At 43.8% G+C, this 20,479-nt stretch overlaps 1 protein-coding gene across 1 annotated transcript in view; it reads right to left on the bottom strand.

The window, feature by feature from the left end:
• Positions 1 to 17,024, bottom strand: part of ADAMTS12 (ADAM metallopeptidase with thrombospondin type 1 motif 12) — a 315,216-nt gene extending 298,192 nt beyond the window's left edge. Inside the window, 2 exon segments of the mRNA XM_070587073.1 lie at positions 9,238 to 9,599; positions 16,340 to 17,024. Of these exon segments, the coding sequence (XP_070443174.1) occupies positions 9,238 to 9,599; positions 16,340 to 16,466 (489 nt within the window). The 5' untranslated portion in view covers positions 16,467 to 17,024.
• Between the last annotated feature and the right edge of the window lie 3,455 nt (positions 17,025 to 20,479).

Raw genomic sequence — 20,479 nt, 5'->3', positions numbered from 1 at the left:
TCTTGAAGCTCAGCCTAGACTCTGAGCACAGCCAAAGGAAGTAGAAGTTTCAGGTTATTATTTGTGTTGTACTTCCCTTCCTTTTCTATGCAAACCTTTAAAAACGGCCTACTGAAAATTATAGTTTGGACTCTGGTGTTCTTTGCAGAACTAAGAAAAGGCCTGAACCAGGCTCAGAAGAGAAAAGTGAAGTTGATAGCAGTGTCCCCTTCCAAAGGCAACATGATGGTGGCAGTCACGGTGTTCTTAGAGTGATGAATCCAGGAGGGCCATATAGCAGGGGCAACATCACACTGCCATGATAAGGAGCCAACGCCTGGGAACCCCTCAGAAGGGGCTCAGAGACCATTTAAGCAGACCACATTCTGGAATTTAGTAGGTGGTGTTCAAGGCATCGTTTGGGTAGTTGAGGACATATAATCTCATTGTGACGTCACAGGCTGGGAGGGCCTACAGGAACTTGGAGCAGTACAAGGACTAAATACTGGAGTAAACACACTGATCCATCCAACCAACATTCACTGAGTGTTTATTGGAGAACAGAGCTGCACGTGTGTGAACAAGATGGGGTGAGGAAAAGAAAAGTTAAGTGAAAAAGAAAAGAAAATATCAGGTACTGCAGGTTCTTTTTAAAAATAAAATGGTCAATGCGATAGAGCACTGGAGAAGTTTACTTTAGATTGAGCAGTCAGGGAAGATCATAAGCTGGGATCTGAAAGACAAGGAGGAGCAGCTATGCAGAGATCTGGGGAGAGTGTTCTAGGCAGAGGGAACAATGCATGCAAAGGCAATGAGGCCAGAGTGTGCTTGGTACACTTGAAAAACAGAGAGAAGTGCGGTGTGGCTGGAGCACTATGCAGAAGGGCAATGTGGTGGGAGAGGAGGGCTGGGAGGTGGGCAGTGACCAGATCAGAGCAAGTCTTGGAAGCCGGGGCAAGGCATTTGGATTTTATTCTACTGTAAAGGGAAACCAGTAGGAGATTTTAAGTAGAAGAGCGCACTGCTCTATAAGTGTATTTGGAAGACCAGCCTGGCCACTACGTGAGAAAGAGCTTGCCGTGAATTCAGAGAGAAAGCAGAGGAACCACTTGAGAAGTCAATGGAATGGTCCAGAGGAGAGAGGATGGGGACCAGGACCAGGGCAGGGCTTCTCAACCTCAGAACTACTGACATTTTGGACCACATACCCCTTTGTTGTACAGGGCTGTTCTGTGCACCGTAGGAAGTTTAGTAGCATCCTTGACCTCTACTCACTACATGCCAGAAGCTATTCCCCCTTCCCCAGTTGTGACAACCAAAAATGTCTCCAGTCGTTGCCACATGTCCCCTGGAGGGCAAAGCTACCCCTGTCGAGAATAACTGGAGTAGGGTATTAGCTGTGGAAGTGACAAGATTGGTAGATCCTGAACATATTTTGAAGGAAAAGCTGACAATTTGCTGCTAAGAAGAGATACAGAGTGTGAGAGAAAGAGGGGAGTTAATGACAGAATAATTCCATGCGTTTTGACCTGGGCAACTGGGAGAATGGACTCGACATGTACAGCAACGGGTAAGACTTCAGGAGGAAAGAATCAAGACTGTTGCTCTGAACACGTTAAATTTGAGACTCTTGTTAGGCATACCTGTGGAAATGGAAAATAGACAGCTGAAGTTCCAAGGAAATGTTAGAGTTAGATATATATATTTAGCACTTATTCACATACATATACAGAGATAGAGGTAGATGACACAGATAACAGGTAGACAAATGATTAGATAGATAATTAGATAGACCATAGATGATGATGAAAGATAGATGATGAATGGACAGATGGATGGACAGACGGATGGACGGACAGACAAACTAACAGATAGATAAGTAGATAGCATTTAGGACTGGTCAAGATCACCTAATAAGAGTGTGAATTTAGAGAACAGGGATCCACAGACAAAGACCCAGGACGCATTAGTAGTCAAATATAGGGAAATGAGCAAAGAACTTGAGACACAACTATCAGCACGGTAGGTAGGAGAAAAACCATAGTAATGTGGTGTCACTTAAGCCAAGAGAAAAAAATACTTAAAAACAGGAATAATTAATTGTGCCAAATGGCTGAGACATCAAGCACCATGAAAACCGAGAGGCACCCACTGACAACAGGAAGTTCACTGATGACTTGACAAGAGCAGCTTTAATGAGGTGTCCCAACAATGTGGGTGAAGGGATTCAGCTACTCTTACTAACCCACCAAGAGAACTGGAATACTCTTCTAAAGTATTTTAAAGCTATTATCTCCAACAGTGGTGCAAGGTAAGCAGGGCTGACTAATGTGATTATCCATATTTTCCAAGTAGGAATAGTTTGCAAGGGGCACATCAGGGTTAAGGCAGTCACTAAAAAGAAGGTTCTTGCTACAACTTTCCAGGCAGGTCGCACACTTAAAAGCCTACAAAAAGAGAGTCAGATGAAAAGAGCACTGAAGTTCTTCAGACTGAAAAGAAATCATAGATCATACTAATGAGGCTCAGAAATGTAGGTTATGCCAGAGCAGACTCTTCTTATACATGCCCTGAATCAATGGGCCAAATCTCCCCGGTTAATAAAACGTGGTCATCCCACCAGTGCCCCTCTTTCAGCAATGGGGGCAACAGTGAGGCTCAGCATAGAAGCAATTGTTCTCATTCTACCAGACTAATTTAGAAACAGAAAACTCTCCAAAACAGAATATTTCAAGAATAAACATGCATGAATAAACCAAGGGAACAAATTTGAAAAATAGTTTCACTAATTTTTCCCCAAATAAATCCTCTGACACAGAGAATGAAAAAAAAAAAAAAAATACAAGGCTATTATTGGAGTCTACTTAAGTGCCTCATTCTCTTTTCACCACAACAACCCCATAGGTGGGATAGGCCTGCCAGCCCACAAGGACAGCCCACCCATGGGGTGATACATATGAGGGTAATGGGCTGAGAGATTTCCAGTGAGAATTGCCATTAGAGTGGCATTTAGAATTCCTCCCAAGGAGGCATATAATTCTCTCCTTTGGAAGGAGGGAGGACCAAGCATCAAGGACCTTTCAGTTCCACCAGTCAACCTAGATAGGTCTCGTGGGCAGAACTGGAAGGGACCTACCATGTTCATGGATTGGAAGACTAAACATAGCAATTGTCAATTCTCCCAAACTAATATATAGGTTTAATACAATTCTTATCAAAATCCCAGGAAGTTTTTTGTAATCAGATTATGCTAAAATTTATTTGGAAAGGCAAACAAACTAGACTTATTAAAACAACTTTGCAAAAGAAGGATAAAATGGGAGGAGTCAGTCTACCTGATTTCAAAACTAATTATATAGCTATAGCAATTAAGATTTCATTGGGGGAATAGAACGTAAAATTCAGAAACAGACTCACAAAAACATGTCCAACCGATTTTTGACAAGTGCAGAAGCAATTCAATAGAGGAAAAGTAGCTTTTTAAAAAAAATGGTATTGGAGCAATTGGACATCCATAGGCAAAACAAAGAAAGAAAAAGAAAGAAAGAAAGGGAATGAACCTTTGCCTAAGTCTCCCACTTTATATAAAAGTTAACTCAAAATGGATCATGAACTTAAACATAAAATATAAACATGAGGGGATGGGGGCAGGAAAGAAATGGGTGTGGCTATAAAAGGACAACATAAGGAACTGTTGTGATGGAAATGCCAGGGGTCTTGTGATGGAAATGTAAAAATCTTGGCTATGATATTTTGCAAGTAATTTTGCAAGATGTTACCATTGGGAGGGAACTGGGTAAAGGGTACGTGGAACCTTTCTGTATTATTTCTTACAACTACACATGAATCTACAACTATCTCAAAATAAGAAGCTAAACAAAAAAAACTCCTAAAAATAATATCTCTTTCAAAATTTTAACCCATAGTTGAGCTCAAAGCAAGAAAGGAAATCTCAATGTGCCAAAAGGGAAAGGAAAAGAGAATTGAGGGCGATTTGAAGCTGAATGGCCCTCAGAGAGCCATGACAGCTACTCAGATTAAATTTAAGGATTTAATTCCCCAGCAGGGGCTGGAAATGAGGCTAGGGTTTAGGATGGAGACAAGAACCAGATTCATTTTAATAAAGTCTGAGCTGAGAAATACTGTCCCTGACTGTGAACAAGAATTTAAAATATTTGTTTACTGACTCAGGTACACAGTCCAGGTGATGGGCACTTAGACCAAGCCCTTTGGAAGTAGGGTACCCCATGAAGAATCAGAACCCCTGTATCATGCAGAGGTGTGAAGTCTAACATTTTGCACTATCCTCCCAGTGCAGAAATTTAAATGGAACTACTAACAACAAATTAGCCTGGAACAAATCCTGTAGGGCCTCTGGCAACAGCAGTCCAAAACCACCCCAACGGGATTCTCACAGGTAACAACTCCCACTGAGGATGCATTCGGAGTCTGATTGATTAAAGAACACAGTTTCTCCATCAAAGAACTTAGAATGGAACAAATCAACTACATTGTTCAAAAGAAACAAATTCCATAGCTTCAAAGCTATAAAAGCATTGAGGTGGGGCTGGTCCAGTGGCACAGCGGTTAAGTTCACACATTCCGCTTCTCGGCAGCCCGGGGTTCGCCGGTTCAGATTCCGAGTGCGGACATGGCACCGCTTGACACGCCATGCTGTGGTAGGCGTCCCACATATAAAGTAGAGGAAGATTGGCATGGATGTTGGCTCAGAGCCAGCCTTCCTCAGCAAAAAGAGGAGGATTGGCAGCAGATGTTAGCTCAGGGCTAATATTCCTCAAAAAAAAGCATTGAGGGGAAAAGGGTGGTGAAAATGGAGATGACAGAGAAGGAGCTGCTGAGCCAGGGACATGGGCTGACTCAGTCTGAAAGCAGCCTCCAAGAAGGGAGCACCAGAGTTGTGTGAGAGGATATTAAACGGAGGAAGGAGGTTATCACACCTTGCCATAGGTGACCTTTCTTGGGTTTTCGGTTTGCAACCATCTGAGTCTGCTCCTAGGGAGAATAAATGAACCTCAAATTATAGACAACTCCAAGAGGACACAGGCCCCAACATTAGGATGACCACATGTGAAGCAAAGTATATGCCAGCCCTGAGCCACAGGAATGAGAAGCAGATGTCCTGCTCCACATGAGAGCATTTCCTTCCTCAGAAAGCCTTCCCAAATGCCACCTCTGTCCCTAGGAGTGGTGGGAGGCTTAGAGCCAATATCCCCTAACCCAGCCATCCTCTGAATCCAAGTGTGGGGTCATCCCTGGGTGAAAGGAAAAGTAAATATCCTGGAGGTCAGACCCCAGACAAGTGATCAGGAGAAATCAGACACGAGTCCAACCACTGTCCTTTTGACTAAGACCACTGTAGGTAAGCAAATGAACTTGAAGCCAGCCAGCTTGTGTGCTCACAGAAAGAAAAGAAATTCATTGGGCTTTTGGCACCTTATTTTATAACCATCCATTAACTGTCCAATTACGTGTAAAGGGCTCCAAAATAATTCCAGCGGACTGGTTCTTCCGGCAAATTTATTCAATGATTTGGATCTAAAACTTTTCCATAATCTTGGCTACCACACGAATCCATTACTGGCTCCTTTGAGCTCCTCTACTTAGTATAAATCTGAAATCTCTACCTGAAAATGCCACGTGGTGGTTCTTGCTGCTCCCTGGGGCCATTTGAAATTGAAAAGCTCCCACTATTCTATTCCCAAGCCTGGACTAATGCTACACAGGAGGCAATATCCCCTAGAAAACAGAAGATGAAAGTAGGGAGCAATTGAGCAGCAGTTCTCAGCATGGGCTACACTCTAGAATCCCCTGGAAAGAGCTGCTACTTTAGAGTAACATTGACTAATACTGCCACTTAATAATACACGCTGACCCAGTGGCTGGCAACACCTACTGCACATTAGAATCTCTTAGGGAGCTTTAAAAATACTGATGCCTGGGCTCCACCCTCAGACCAGTTAAATCAGAACATCTAGGAGGTGGGGTCAGGGCATGGGTACTTTTTTAAAGCTCCTGAGTTGATCCTAATGTTCAGCCAGGCTTAAGAATGACTACTCTAGTCCAGCACTTCTCAAACTTCAGTGAGCATCAGAATCTCCTGGAAAGCCTAATAAAACCAAGGCTTCAGATAGGCACATAGTAGAGACCGAAAGTAGACAAGTGGTTCCAAAGACTAGCAGAGATGGGGGCATTGGAGGGTGACTGCCAAGGGGGTTCTTCTGGAGCTAATGAGAATGTTCTAAAATGTATTGTGGGGATGGTTGCACAACTCTGGAATATATTTAAAGCCATTGAATTAGACACTTTAAGTGGGTAAGCTGTATGTAAGTGAATTATATCTCATTGAAGCTGTTAAAACCCACTCAGTAGGTTTCTGCCCACCCCCAGAGATTCTGATGCACTAGGTCTGGAGCAGAGCCCATGAATTTGCCTTTTTAGTGAGCTCCCAGGGGATGTTGATTCTATGGGGTCCAGGCCACACCCTCTGTGGGTCCTAGCCCACAGAAAGGCACCAGTGTTTAAACTTTCTGGGATTTTATAAGCATGATGATGGTTTGCACGTTAATGAGTAGACGTGGGTTCCCATGTTACTGTTCTATGGAATAGTGTGGCCTTGTATGTTTGTCTAATGGGTCACTTCATGCCTATGTGCCTGTCCTTGCAGAAAAAGGGCTCCATCTTCTGCTCCCTGGTCATAGAGGATCAGGTGCCACTGATGCTTCCAGGGTTGTCTCATAGAAACAAGGCAAGGATTGCAAAGGGAAAATGTGACATGAACCCAGAGCAAGCCCAGAGGATGAGGACCATGGAGACAAGAGGCATTCCCCGGTACAACAAAGCACCGCATGAGGCGTGGGGAGAAGAAGAAAGAAATAGGGCATCACCCTTGATTTTGTGTCCTTTATGATCCAACAAGGGGGAAATGATAAATACCTACATATGAAAATCCACATTTACAGAAAAAGGCAAGGCAAGACTTTCTGTTACAGTAGTCCTCCCTTATCCTCAGTTTCCCTTTCTGCAGTTTCAGTTACCTGTGGTCCAAAAATGCTAAAAGGAAAATTCCAGAAATAAACAATTCATAAGCTTTAAATTGCCCACCATTTGAGTAGTATAATGAAATCTCTCACCATCCCACTCTGTCCCACCCAGGACAAGAATCATACCTTTGTCCAGCGTGTATCAACATTGTATATGCTACCCACCCACTAGTTACTTGGTAGTCGTCCAGGTTATCAGGTCAATTGTCACGGTATCACGGTGCTTGTGTTCAAGTCACTCTTACTTTACTTAATAATGGTACCAAAGCACAAGAGCAGTGATGCTGGCAATTTGAGGATTCCAAAGAGAAGCTGGAAAGTGCTTCCCTCAAGTGAAAAGGTGAAAGTTCTCCATTTAATAAGGAAAGAAAAAATTATTACAGTACGTTATTATAATTGTTCTATTTTACTGTTACTTATTGTTGTTAATCTCTTACTGAGCCTAATGTCTAAGTTAAACTTTCTCATATCTTTGTATGTTTGGAAAAAGCATAGTATATATAGGGTTTGGTACTATCCATGGCTTCAGGCATCCACTGGGGGTTTTGGAATATATCCCCCATGGATAAGGGGGGACTATTGTATTGTACAAAATGAGACATCCCAGAGGTCCTTCAGAAAATTGAACTTTCTTGCTACATTTAAACTGTTGTACAATGTTTTACACTAATTGTCCTACATGTTCTAACAGAGACAAACTATACAAGTAGAAGATAAACAGAATCCTAAATCAGGAAGAGCAGGATTCTCATCTAACTGGCAGTAACGATGGAGGATTCGGGACGAGGGCCATCTGTAGGAATACGAACTCTACTGAGTGGTTTTGCTCAGCAAACCAGCCCTGGCACGGGCGCCAAGGCCAATACCCCAGGCTCCGCCCTCACTGCCCCCAGGACTCTGGAATGTCTCCAACTGCAGTCACTCTCTAAGCACACTCTCTTAGCGCTGGTGCCTGCCCCCTACTCGAGCAAGACAAAACCTCAGCATAATTCCTAAGCATTGTTTGCCACGCAGTTGCCAGTGGGGCTGTCACTGTTGTTGGTGCTAGAAAGAAGAGGGAACAAAGGGATCTCTTTTATTTTCAACACAGGTTTAAATTTTGAAAAATAAGCTTGGTCACATTTTGAGATGTAGCACGTGATAGTGGAAAGACTCGGGCTCAAATCAGCTGTGCAGTAAAGTTATTCAACATCTCCAAGCTTCCTCATCTACTAAAAAATAACAAAAATGGAGGGGGAGAGGAAAAGAAAACAATGCACATAAACCACATCATAAACCACACAATCCAGTGCCTGGCATATTAGAAACATGGAAAATAATAATAACAGCTGCCATTATTATTGAATATGAAGAGACATTCATTGAGTGTCTATTATTTACTAAACACTCTTCTAAGATTTTTATATACATTAATCCATTTAATTCTCACCATACTCTATTAAAGAGATCAGCAAACTTTTTCTGTAAAGGCCAGGTAGCAATCTTTTGTGCCTCATGGGCCATACGGTTCTTAACACAACTACTCAGCTCTGCTGTTGTAGTTTGAAAGTGAAAGTGGCCATAGACAATAAACACGTGGGCATATCTGCGTATGAATAAAACTTTAGTTATAAAAACAAGAGGCAGTCCAGATTTGGCCCGTGGGCCACAGTTTGCCAACCCCTGCTCTCTGAGATGGGTACTACCATTATCTCCATTTTACAGATGAGAAAACAGAGGTACAAAGGGATCAACTGACAGCCCAAGGTCCCACATGAAGTCTGACTATGAAGTATACATTGTCAACTATTATATCATAGCCATTGCTGACGCCACTATCATTACTAGTAAGCCTCTCACTCAGTCCAAATCCAGATTTTCCCAACTCGAAAGGGGCTGGCCAGCCAGTCAGGCACCAACACCCTCAGAGCTAGCTCAGAGGTTGAAGACTCAATTCCCCTCCTCCTCCCCCAGTGTTCCTGGTTGAAGTTCTCCCTGCTCTGAGCCCTCAGTGCCCTTACTCTGTACCTCCCAGATCGATCGAATTTTGTTTTATGCACTTTCTCCCCAGCCCATTTGGAGGCCAGAACCAGGCACATCACAAGTGCTTAATTTGCATGTGTTGAATGTGTCTGTGAACCCGTTGGCAGTGAGTGTGCAGTCCAAGACAGTAGGGGCCGGGGCGCAGAGGAGGAACGTGATGGACCCAGGCACTCACCAGTCCATGGCAGGCACTGAGGGCAGCTGTCCCGATTCTGGTGCCCTGCTGCAGAACCGTGCCCCTGAGATGGCAGGGCGGGCCCGAGGAAGCCACCATCTTAACATGGGAGAGGTTCCCATATCTCCTCTCTACGATGTAGCTTTTGGAAAGAAATCCCTGATTGACCGTCAAGTTAAAAAACAGGTCCTTCTCCTCATGTGAAATTCTGTAGTACACCTGGTCCTCTGGGCCACCCAGATCTCTCTTCCTCCTGCTGCTGCTGATAGGATGGTGCAACCCATAGGATAGAAAATGCCCACTCGCATCTACTCGGACAGGAGCCACCACGTGGTATTCTGGCAGGGCCTTGATAAAATGCTCTGAAAGAAAAGGAGACACAGAATAAAACTGAGAGAGATCTCTGCCGAGTCTGTAGCAAGGCAAATGCACTCCCGTTTGGAACTTAGATTTTAGCTTCTTGATTGCAAAACCCCACTGTTGCCTTGAAGTTTAGACCCTGCCCACCACACAAATACTGGCAACATTAAACTCCCTCAACTCGATTTGACATGTGGCTCCCTCCTTGATGAGACATGGCAGTGTGAGTTGACACTAAGGCACAACTCTGGATGTCAGATGTTTTACCAAAGACAAATTAAGATGAGAATTAATTCATGAGGAATACTGTTAGGAAAGGGCAAAGTCAGTATGATGAAAAAGGGCATTTCCAGTCCAGAATTCATTAATACAAATCACAGAATTTCACTGTTTATCATAAGGAGATTAAACGCCTTAGAAACTTCCTGTTAAATCAGGTTGGAGCAAAAATGCAAAAACACAGCAAACTCATCATATACACTGTGACAAACCTCGAACCAATTACAGCATAAGTGTTCCATAATGTAGGAAAGAATGCTTAAAGGCGCTTGGGTGATTCTTTTCTATCTTTACAATATATACAAAATAAAATGGTAAGCAAACGCATTAGGATCCGAGGCATGGGCTCAAAATATGAAAACGGCCATTTATTTAGTATTCTGGCAGGGCCTTGAATTTAAAAATGCAAGATGGGCTGGCCTGATGGCATAGTGGTTAAGTTTGTGCTCCGCTTTGGCGGCTGGGGGGTTTGCCAGTTCAGATCCCAGGCGTGGACCTACACATAGCTGATCAAGCCATGCTGTGGCAGACATCCCATATATAAAATAGAGGAAGATGGGCACAAATGCTACCTTGGGGCCACTCTCCCTCAGCAAAAAAAGATGAGGATTGGTGGCAGATGTTAGCTCAGTGCTACTTTTCCTAAAAAACAAACCAAAAAAAAGCAAGATAGGAACACTTGTTCCTTCCACACACCAGAACGCATGCACCTTCTGACTTAAATTTAAATCCCCACCACTGCCTCCTCATTTTGATGTTTGAGGACAAATCTTCAAAACAGTGCTCAATGAGAAATAAAGAACACAACAAGTTAATACAGAGCCTTTTACATTAATGGGAAATACATGCACACAAAAACAATAATACAAAGTTTGCCAGAACATACTTGAACAAAAAATACATATGGAACCCATCAAAATGGTTTTCTGTGAGGAGGAATGGGAGTGGGGTATAGGGACAAAAATGGATAAATAAATAATATAAGAAAGGGGTTTTGCACAAATTAATGATGCTAGTGTGCCATGAACTAGGAGTCAAATTGACTGAGTCCTCTGTACTGCCCACTCCCCAAGGAATCTCTGGGCCTACGTAGTACCAGAGCTGTACTGCCCTTCCAAGTTCAGACCTCAGAAGAGGAATGGCCAGGTTGGGTGGGGCAGAGGGGGTTGGCTTCTACAGAATTTCTCCCATGTTGCTCTTCCTTCTACTATTCACAATAATGTCTCTGGCTTCTCCAGGGTTGGAGCAGTGGAGGAAAGTTAGGGGCAGAAAAAGTCTTATTCCACTCAGTAGGGCCATCATCTTGCCACCCCCGTGTGCAGTCAATGTCCAGATGCTGACTCCTATAAGAGAAGCTCTTACACCCTTTAGAGGGCCTCTCTCTGAAGATTCATCTCAAAGAACTAAACACGATTTTTGAAAATATAAAACGAGACAAAAGCTTGCCTAAGTCCCAGCACTTATTGCCCAAAGAATAAAATATTTTATAAATAAATTCTATAAATAAATTTACAGCTTTTGACCCCATTGCTTTTGATCTAAAGAGTTGTTAAGAAAGCAGCATAAGCCAGATGTATAACAATATAATGATACGGGCCAGCCTGGTGGCTTTGTGGTTAAGTTCACATGCTCCACTTTGGTTGCCTGGGGTTTGCAGGTTCAGATCCTGGGCACAGACCTATACACTGCTTATCAAGCCACATTGTGATGGTGCCCCACATACAAAATGCAGGAAAACTGGCACAGATGTTAGCTCAGGGACAATCTTCCTCAAGCAAAAAAGAGGAAGATTGGTAACAAATATTAGCTCAGGGCCAGTTTTCCTCTTCAAAAAAAAATATTTATATATACATATATATATATATATATATATATATATATGTATGTATATATAATGAAAATAATCATGTAGCCATCTACTGAGCACTTGCTCTGAGCCAGGTACCATAAGTGTCCTCTCATTCAATACTCACAATGACCCCATGATATAGATTCTGTTATTATCATCATTTCATAGACAAAGATACTAAGTCTAAGAGAGGTCACAGAGCCAATATGCAACATTTCCTTGGATTAAAGTCCTGTGCTTCCTATTTCAAAAGCATGTTCTTAGCCACCACACTTCACACACATAAGCAGTTGCACTTGGCAGAGAGTGTAACAGAGGAGAGGCCTTAGCACTGCCCCTGGGGAGGATGATCTGACAAGGAAAGAACTCTTGACTTCATTAAGGGACCTCAATTCGCTCAGCAGTCAATAGAGATAATAATTGCCTCTTTATCAGGCAGAGCAACGGGAGAGACGACCAGTATTCTCTCTTGATTTGATTGCAAAGGAGACAGCCAAGCCGTGTCAGCCTACGGGAGTGGAGAGAAGCAGAAGGCCACTTGCTGAATGTGGTTTATGTGGGCGGCCCACCTGCAGTTGCTTCACCTATATAATGGGTGTAATGATAATAGTATCTGCCTCCTAGGGTGGTTGTGAGGATCCAATGTATTAATATACGTCATAGATTTAGCACAGTGTTGACAAACAGCGCTCACTACCCAAACACTAGCCTCCGTGGGCATTAGAGAGAGAAACTTGGCTACCAGGATCCCTTGGCCAGGCACATGTGCAACCCCCAAGCAGAGACAGGGGAGAAGCCAGCATTCACCTTCGCTTCCCTCAGTAGGTGATTAGTCCAAAGATTAGCTAGTTATAATCTTGACCGATGGAAAGTAGAGCTCAGAGGCAATAGGACAGGGATGGAGAATTAAGACTTCAGGAAATAATAATAGCTCCTAATGTTTACCATTTCTATGGTCAAGCACAGCATTATATCAACAAGTACATTTCTATGGTCAAGCATAGAGTGTACCAACTTGGTCTGGTCTAACCCTCACAGTTGTCCGGGGCAGGTATTGTTAACAGTGTCCCTCATCTTACCCTTCACTCCCACCTCTATAAAAAGACGATAAAGAGGGGCAAAGATTCATGCTGGGGCAACCTGACCCCATCCTTCTAACCTCTGCCCTCATTGCTTCTCGATGGTCTACCGCTGAGAACCAGAGGTCAAGGTGGGGCGTCAACAAGGCTGTGAGGAGGGGCTGAGACACATTATCACATCACAATCCGCACTAGGGCTTATGGAAATACGTTATAGGCCCCAAATATTTTTGATTTGCCTTGTTCAAAATTAGATTTGAAATCCTTAGCCACAAACTTCAATGATACTTCATGAAAAACTTCAAGTGAACTCTGTTGGCACCAGCAATTTTGAAAATACAAAACACCAAGTGATCTTCTACTCTCCGCTTAGAAAGAAAGGAGAGAGCTGAGAAGATATTTAGCTGCCAGTTTCATAAAGTTTAGGTTAAATCTATACTTATTCTTTATATTTATTTCTAGCTTAGAACACAATTGACTCCTTACTAAAAAAGGCAACGAAATTCCAGTAATAGTCAGAAGCTTATTTTCATAATTCTATTCCACAAGGTTGTTATAACCTTTCAAGTGTATTTTTATTATGGAAAACTACATATGTGGAGAATTGTGTTGATCACCCTGAAGTCGTAAGATACAACACAAGAGGATGGATTTGCTCACCAACCCTATGATAACTAACTGCAGACCATAACTGCTTATTATAATTAACACAATAAAATATCAAAACTGTGAAGTCTCTTCTGACATTAAGAAAATATCTGAAATCAATTCCTCCTTGCTGAAGTTATTTTTTGCAAATGGCATAAATACATGATGATAACATTTGTCTTGAAACACACTGCAACATTCTTTCTATTCTTGCACAAGCCTGTACAGCCCAGAGAACAACTCTAACATGGGACACCGTGCCTGCCCTATTGATTTTATGGTGTTGTCAAGAGCAAAAGAGATCATAGAAGTGACTGGTGACTTATAAACAGGAGAGAGAATAAGGAACCTAAGACGATATCATTGGCCGTAGAAGAGAGGCCCTATGTTGTGTGCAAGATTAATATTCCCCATTGTTCTGATCACTTGGTTGGGAACCTTGTGGAAGTCATTCACATTCATATATATCCCAAGTGAGCGATGGGGAAAGAATACTGGGCAGAGATTGTCAAATATGCCTGTTTCTAGTCCCAGAAAGGACTCGATTTATCTCCATGCTCCTTCCTGACAATTAGAACTAGAATGAACCTTAATGGCTACTTATGATCTGAACGTGTGCCCAACTGTGGGGCCCTGTGCAAGTCCTTTCACCCCTCTGGTGAAGTAGCATGTAGTTGGTGCTCAATAAATACATGTTGACTAACAGACTAATCATCTATGTCTCCCATTCCTCATCAAAAATCAGAAGGATAGGAGAGATGATATCTGAAGTAATATGCAAGTTTAAATGTTCAGAATTTGTGTACAATTCAAAAATGTTGTGGGAGTGGAAATGGAAGTCTAGGGAGAGTGATTAACTGTGAAGCGGCAGGAAAGTCATTTTGAGGAAAAACCTAGGTCATCCTATTCCCAGGAAGCCTTAGAATTTCCTTCCCTCACTAGTTTGACCTCATCCCTCCTCTATCTATCTCTCTCAACTTGGTTTACTAAATGGAAGTCTGCTCAGAAATTTCTCCTTTGCAGGAAATGTTGATTACTTGTACATCCATTGGTGAGCTGATTAAGAACAAATATTTTGGTGAAAAACTTTTTAAAATCTTAATTAAAAAAAAAACTAAACATCTATGCATCACTAATAAGTTCAGAGCACTTTACAGCTATTGTTCAATGTCAACTACTGTCAGCACATAACCCTGAAGGTACCCACACAGAACAATCATCTCCCCCTGTCCAGAGAGGAGAAAGCAAGGCCCCGCGGTCGGCTTCACAGTAAGCTGAATTCCCTTACAAAGATGTGGAGCAAGCAGAGCTGAAAACCAACCCAGGAGAATGTGTGTCTTTGAACCAAATCTTCTCCAAACGCCCTGGGAAGTGCTCGCAGGCTTTGTTTGTGCTGCCGCAGAAGAGACTTTTCACAAAGGGGCTGTTTTTCAAAGAACAACAAACGTGGCTATTTTAAACTTGGGGGTGGGAGATCATATCTGGACCGTTTACACAAGTGAGTGCTGACTGACTGACATCTAACCCCAGTGTTTGCAGGCTCCAGCTTCCAAGGAAAGCAAGCTCTCGCTTCTGCTAGCTCTCGAAGTGATCTCTCCAGCAGTATTTGAACTGCAACGTAGGCAGAAAACCCTGCATGGAAATCCTCAACAAGGACAAGCTGGTGGTGTCTGACACCCAAATGGTCTTGGGGATTAAAGGAGGTCAGAAAACTATGGAAGATTCCCAAGACTTGAGCACAATCAGCAAACTCAAGACTTAATTGATGCTAACTAATGCTCCGCGTGCATGCGTGTGTGTGTGTGTGTGTGTGTGTGTGTGTGTATGTGTGTGTTTGTTGTTCCCATTATTGCTATAAGGCAATGCTGCTTGATTATAAGAAGCCAGGCCTGTGGGGTCAGGCTACCTGGTATGGAAACCTGGCTCCAACATTAGCTAGGCCCGTAAATTCCCCAAGCTTCAGCTTCCCCATTTGTAAAACAGGGACAGTAACAATAGTCCCTGCACCCCAGGAGCTGTTGTCATGGGCTGACACACACACAGTGCCTTGGAAGTCTTGGCACATAGAACATTCTCCAGCCACACAGAGCATTCCTGCTGCTCTGACTATTTTCTCCCAGAGGCACAATGAACTACTCACCAAACAGGCAAGTGTCTCTGACCCTTGCACGGCCAGTAAAAAAGCAGAGGCAACAGCACCACCCTGCTCAGGGTGTTAGGCTTAAAAATAACGATAATAATAATAGCGAATTGTCCATGGCAACTCCTCCGGGGCTTTCTATCGGCTTATGAGTTTCATGAAATCCAGAAAAAGACGCAGCCAGCTGTGATCAGCAAAGCAGGACAAGGAAAGGCGAGCCCCTATGGGGGTAAATTTTCCCCCAAAAGGATTGTTATTTTTAAAACACAGCCCTAAATCTTTCCAGGAAACCAAAACACAGCCAAGCTCCCTCAGCAGGAGGGCAGAATCATATTTCCCCTTCGCTGAGCAGAAGTTTAAAACTAACTAGAAACACCCGGTGACTGCCAGTGGCCAGTTAGAACTTTAAAAAAGAATCCTTTTCCGTGATCAGCATCTCAAAAATAGGAGACTAAAACTGTGCAGCATTCAGAGGAGACAAAAGAGAGAGGTAGTGGGTGGTTACCAGCTACCTCTGCAGCATCATCGGTGTAAAACAGACCAGGATCCTCGCCTTGCGGTAAGAAATGAAGAACCATCACCTTAAACACTGAATTCTATATTACTGAGATCCCAGCCCAGATTTCCTTACGACTGGGCCAACAGCTTTGCACAGTTCAGCGAGTGGGGGAAGGGAAAAGGGAGCAACTAACTTCTCTCACTTCTTACCCCTACGGTTTTCAAAAGAAATAAAGAAAAGCCACTAACCTTGCCTCCTGTCGGGGAAGTGCACCGGGCCCGGCAGAGGTTGTCTCCCATAGCAAAGAGCCCCAAAGTTCAGAAGCTGAGCCACAACAGAGAGGTTTGCAAGCCAGCTCCTCTGGGCACATGGCATGATTCAGTTGTTGGGGAGAAGAAAAGTCAACAAGTTTAGCTCTCAGCTCAAGAAATCAAGTCCTCGCCTATGGCCGAGGAAGATGCAGGAGTGCATGGTCCAGGAGTGGGGAGGGAGCGGCTGCAAAGCTACCCACGGTCTCCCTTTGCTTTTTTTCAGCAGAAAGGGGCTAGTTACCTTTATTTCCCCTCCCGCCTCCTGAAGGGGGAGTGATTCAGCTGACAGAGTCCGCTTTCCGCGGGGTGTGGAACGGGTCAGAGCGGGAGGGTGCAGCCCACCCCAGATCCCCACCCCAGATCCCCACCCCTCTGCCTTCCTCGCCCGGCCTCGCAGCCAGCTCCGCGCATCTTCCTCCTCCGGACGCACACCCCCGCGCTCCTCCGCCCCGCCCAGAGCCCGGCCACGCAAGCCAAATAGGGGAGCCCCGGGAGAGCCACCCTGGGCGGGACTCCAAGTAAGAGGCCCCCAGGCCAGCCCCTCACCGGCCGAAACACAAGCGGAAAACGTTGAGCAAGAGATGGGGCAGAGGGGACCCTGCTCCCTCAGCCTCCCCGGCTCAGTGCTGCCCCCTTGCCTGCCGTTCGCCTCCCAGTTCCCGAACTTTTCCTAACATTGCTCTTCCAACACTCCTCAGCCAGCCAGATGTCTCTGGGATTCTCTTCCAGGACAGGCTAGGACTTCCATTTGAAAGAGTAATAGGCAGTTTTTCTCTTTGCCAAGTCACACAAAGGGAAATGGGCTCAGCTAATCTTCTAGTTCATCCCTGGACCGGTCCCTTGTCTGTACAAAGAAGAGAGGAGAGCAAACGCTTGAGAGCCACTCTGGGTCTTCAGGTCTCTCCGGTGCTTTTCTACTTTCATAACCCCACTCTTCTTAGCCCACCTCCACTCACCCGAAAGGAAACCAGCAGAGTGGAGAAGGAAGTCAGCCCAAGAAGATGTCCAAGTGTCTCTCCAGTTCACCAGCACAGGCTGCCCACGGAGGGGGCGTCCATGTAAAGCTCAAGCTTTACAACACTGAGGGAATGCCACAAGGCAGGGAGCTTGCCAGGCATCCTGACGACCATCTGCTGGGATAATCCAGCCAAGATTTTGCACCTCTGGGCTGAAACAGGCCTCCTTACTCCATTCAGGAGGAATTTGGCCCCATGTTAGTTCTCCATGGCTTCCAACCAACCGTATGTGTTCAGTGAGAGGTTGGGGATGCCCACTCATCCAACCTTGTGCAGGGCTGGGGCAGCCAAGTCAAAGCAGTGACCACAGTGCCAGGTGGTCCTCAAAGGTCTGGGTGGGCAGTCTGAAGGACTTCAGGCTGGATAACTACACACCACAGCATTTCAAGGGGCTTGTATTAGTTTTCTACTGTTGCCATTACAAATTCCCATACACTTGGCAACTTAGAACAACGCAGATTTATTACCTTACAGTTCTGGAGGTCAGAAGTCTGAGATGGGTCTCACTTGGCCACAATCAAGGAGGTGTTAGCACAGCTGCATTCTTTTCTGGAGGCTCTAGGGGAAAATCCATTTTCTTGCATTTTCCACCTTCTGGAAGCCGCCCACATTCCTTGGCTCGTGGCCCTCTTCCCCCATTTTCAAAGCTAGCAAAGGCCTCTTGAGTCTCTCATATCACATCATCCTGACACTATCCCTTTTTCGTCCCTTTTCCATTTATAAGGACCTTTGTGATTACATTGGGCCCAGGCAAATCATCCAGGATAATCTCTTTATTTTATAGTCAGCTGATTAGCAACCTTAATTCATCGTCAACCTTTGTCCTCCTTGCCAGGTAACATACCATTTATGTTAGGCCATCATGGGCTGGACATAGAACTGCTCTGAGCCTCTTTTCTAGTTACATAAAGATTAGGTAGGAGGAACACATGTTGAGTCCAAAAGAGACTCAGATAAGACAGATACGTCTGGTGAAATGTTATGAAGACCCAACAAAAAAGCAATTGCAAGTGCATTGAAGAACCACTATGAGCTAGAACTCTTTGTGTTTCTTTTCCTTTCTTCCTCTTCCCCTCTCACTTGCCCTTCTCCTCCTCTTCTTCCTCCTTCTTTTTCTTTTTCTCCTTTTAAAAGGAAGCAAGGTCTCACCTGAAGGGTGAGATCACTCCTGGCATCCATGCCCTGGAGAAGAGCTGTCTCGCAGACAGGAGCCCAACGAACTCTGGAAACTGCAGACTCCCAACAATATCAGGGGGATCAGAGATGATCCACAGGACACTCTGGACTCTCAGTTTCTTAACCTCTTCAACTCTAATGGCATTCTGCTTACCCTCTCTCCCTGACCTACTCTCGAGACCAAACCAGGAATATCTGTCACCCAGAGGTCATCCGAGGCTGAAATATTAAAATTATAAAATCCCACCGAAACTTTGTATTTTGTCAGCCCTTTCAAATCTTTATACCTGGTACCTTGGGAAAAGATTTAAAAAATCCTCTTGATGACCAAGGTTGGTAGCAATAAAAAAAGCCAACTACCTTTCCTGATATGTCCACTACAGAGAGCAGAAATGTGAATCACCCCATAGTCTCCAAATATCCCAGAGCTGATCCAAATACGCTGCCATTGAAGAAAGACTACAAAACATGTAAAACCTCAGCGTTGAATACCAGCTGAGAACAGCAAACATGTGTTACACACTGACTGTGTACTGGGCACTGTGCTAAACACTCTACTTGCATTACTTAATCTTCGCAAAAACTCTATTTGGTCAGGATTACTATCATCCTTGTTTTATAGATGGGGAAACAGACCCTGAAAGATTACATTGCTTGCCTAGGATCACATCACTATGAAGGGGAAACCCAGGATGAAGCAGTGAAGTTCAGAGAAGTTAAGAAACTTAACCAAGCCACTAAGTAGATTCAAATATAGGTCTGTGTTACCTAAGACTCCTTGTTATATCCTCATCCACAGAGTGGAGGGGACAAGAATACTGATGTATCCACATCATCACAGTGTCTTGGATAGTGGTTTAGTTCGTTACGATAAAGTATTTTCCACGTAAAAATCCAAATTGTAACAAAAGATCTAAGAAGCCTCACAAAGAGCTCCCTATGTTTCATGGGCTAATAAGGCATTAAAAAATTCATACTTTCCTAATAAACTCTTAGAAGCACAAGAGATGGCTGAAGTTCAAGGAAAAATAGCTCAATGTATTTTTCAGAGCTGTCACGAACACTGGAAAGACAAAAGAAACTGACAGCAACCAAAAAAGTAACAACCCTGAGTTAGCCCCAAGAATCACAAATCAATATGCCACAAAAGGAGACTTCACATCTGTTCACGCCGCCTGAATACCACAAGCACCACCTCACAGTAAAAATCCTTGTATCACATTTCACAGTTTGCAAGGTGTTTCCCTAAGCAAAGTCAGAGGATGAAAAGGAGAAAAAGTCTTCATCTGAGGTTTTCAAGCGTAGTTAGACCTGCAATCCACCAGGAAGTCAAAAGAATAATCTTCAAAAATCATGTATTTAAATATCGTTGCTGCTTGTCCTATTTTCTTTTAAACTTCTCCACAGTCCTTTAAGGAGGATGGGGGTAAGTATCTGTAACCCTCAGGAGTGTCGGTGCACTTTTATTCTTCCACCCAATTGTATTCACTGTGTAACTGGATCAGTCACCAGCACTGCCCACTCTGTACATCCCCAGGCCCCAGAGAGTTTCCCTTCCGGGCTCAGCTTGAGGACCCTGGAATCTATTTATTGCAGGTTTTGTAAAGTTCCTTGGCTTTGTATTAAGTTGATGCCTTATGGACCATTTTTCTGACATTGTATCAGTTTAATTAAAGAAAGATGTCATGACAATGCCCCTTTGAAAGCCTTGCCTGAAAAGCCTATGGATTCTTGATTAATGAAACACACTATCGGGTGAAAGAAAACAGCATACCTCTGAGAAAATGCTTCGCAAGAGATCAAAATGTTGCAGTAAATTAAAACTAACTTCAGTTTGTAGATCGTCTTAAGCCTAATCAGAATGAAATGTAACAAGTCTTTACTG

Source organism: Equus przewalskii, chromosome 20, assembly GCF_037783145.1.
Source record: "Equus przewalskii isolate Varuska chromosome 20, EquPr2, whole genome shotgun sequence".
Lineage (NCBI taxonomy): Eukaryota > Metazoa > Chordata > Mammalia > Perissodactyla > Equidae > Equus > Equus przewalskii.
The sequence above is the reverse complement of the archived record's forward strand: the minus strand, read 5'-3'. Positions and strand labels throughout refer to the sequence as shown.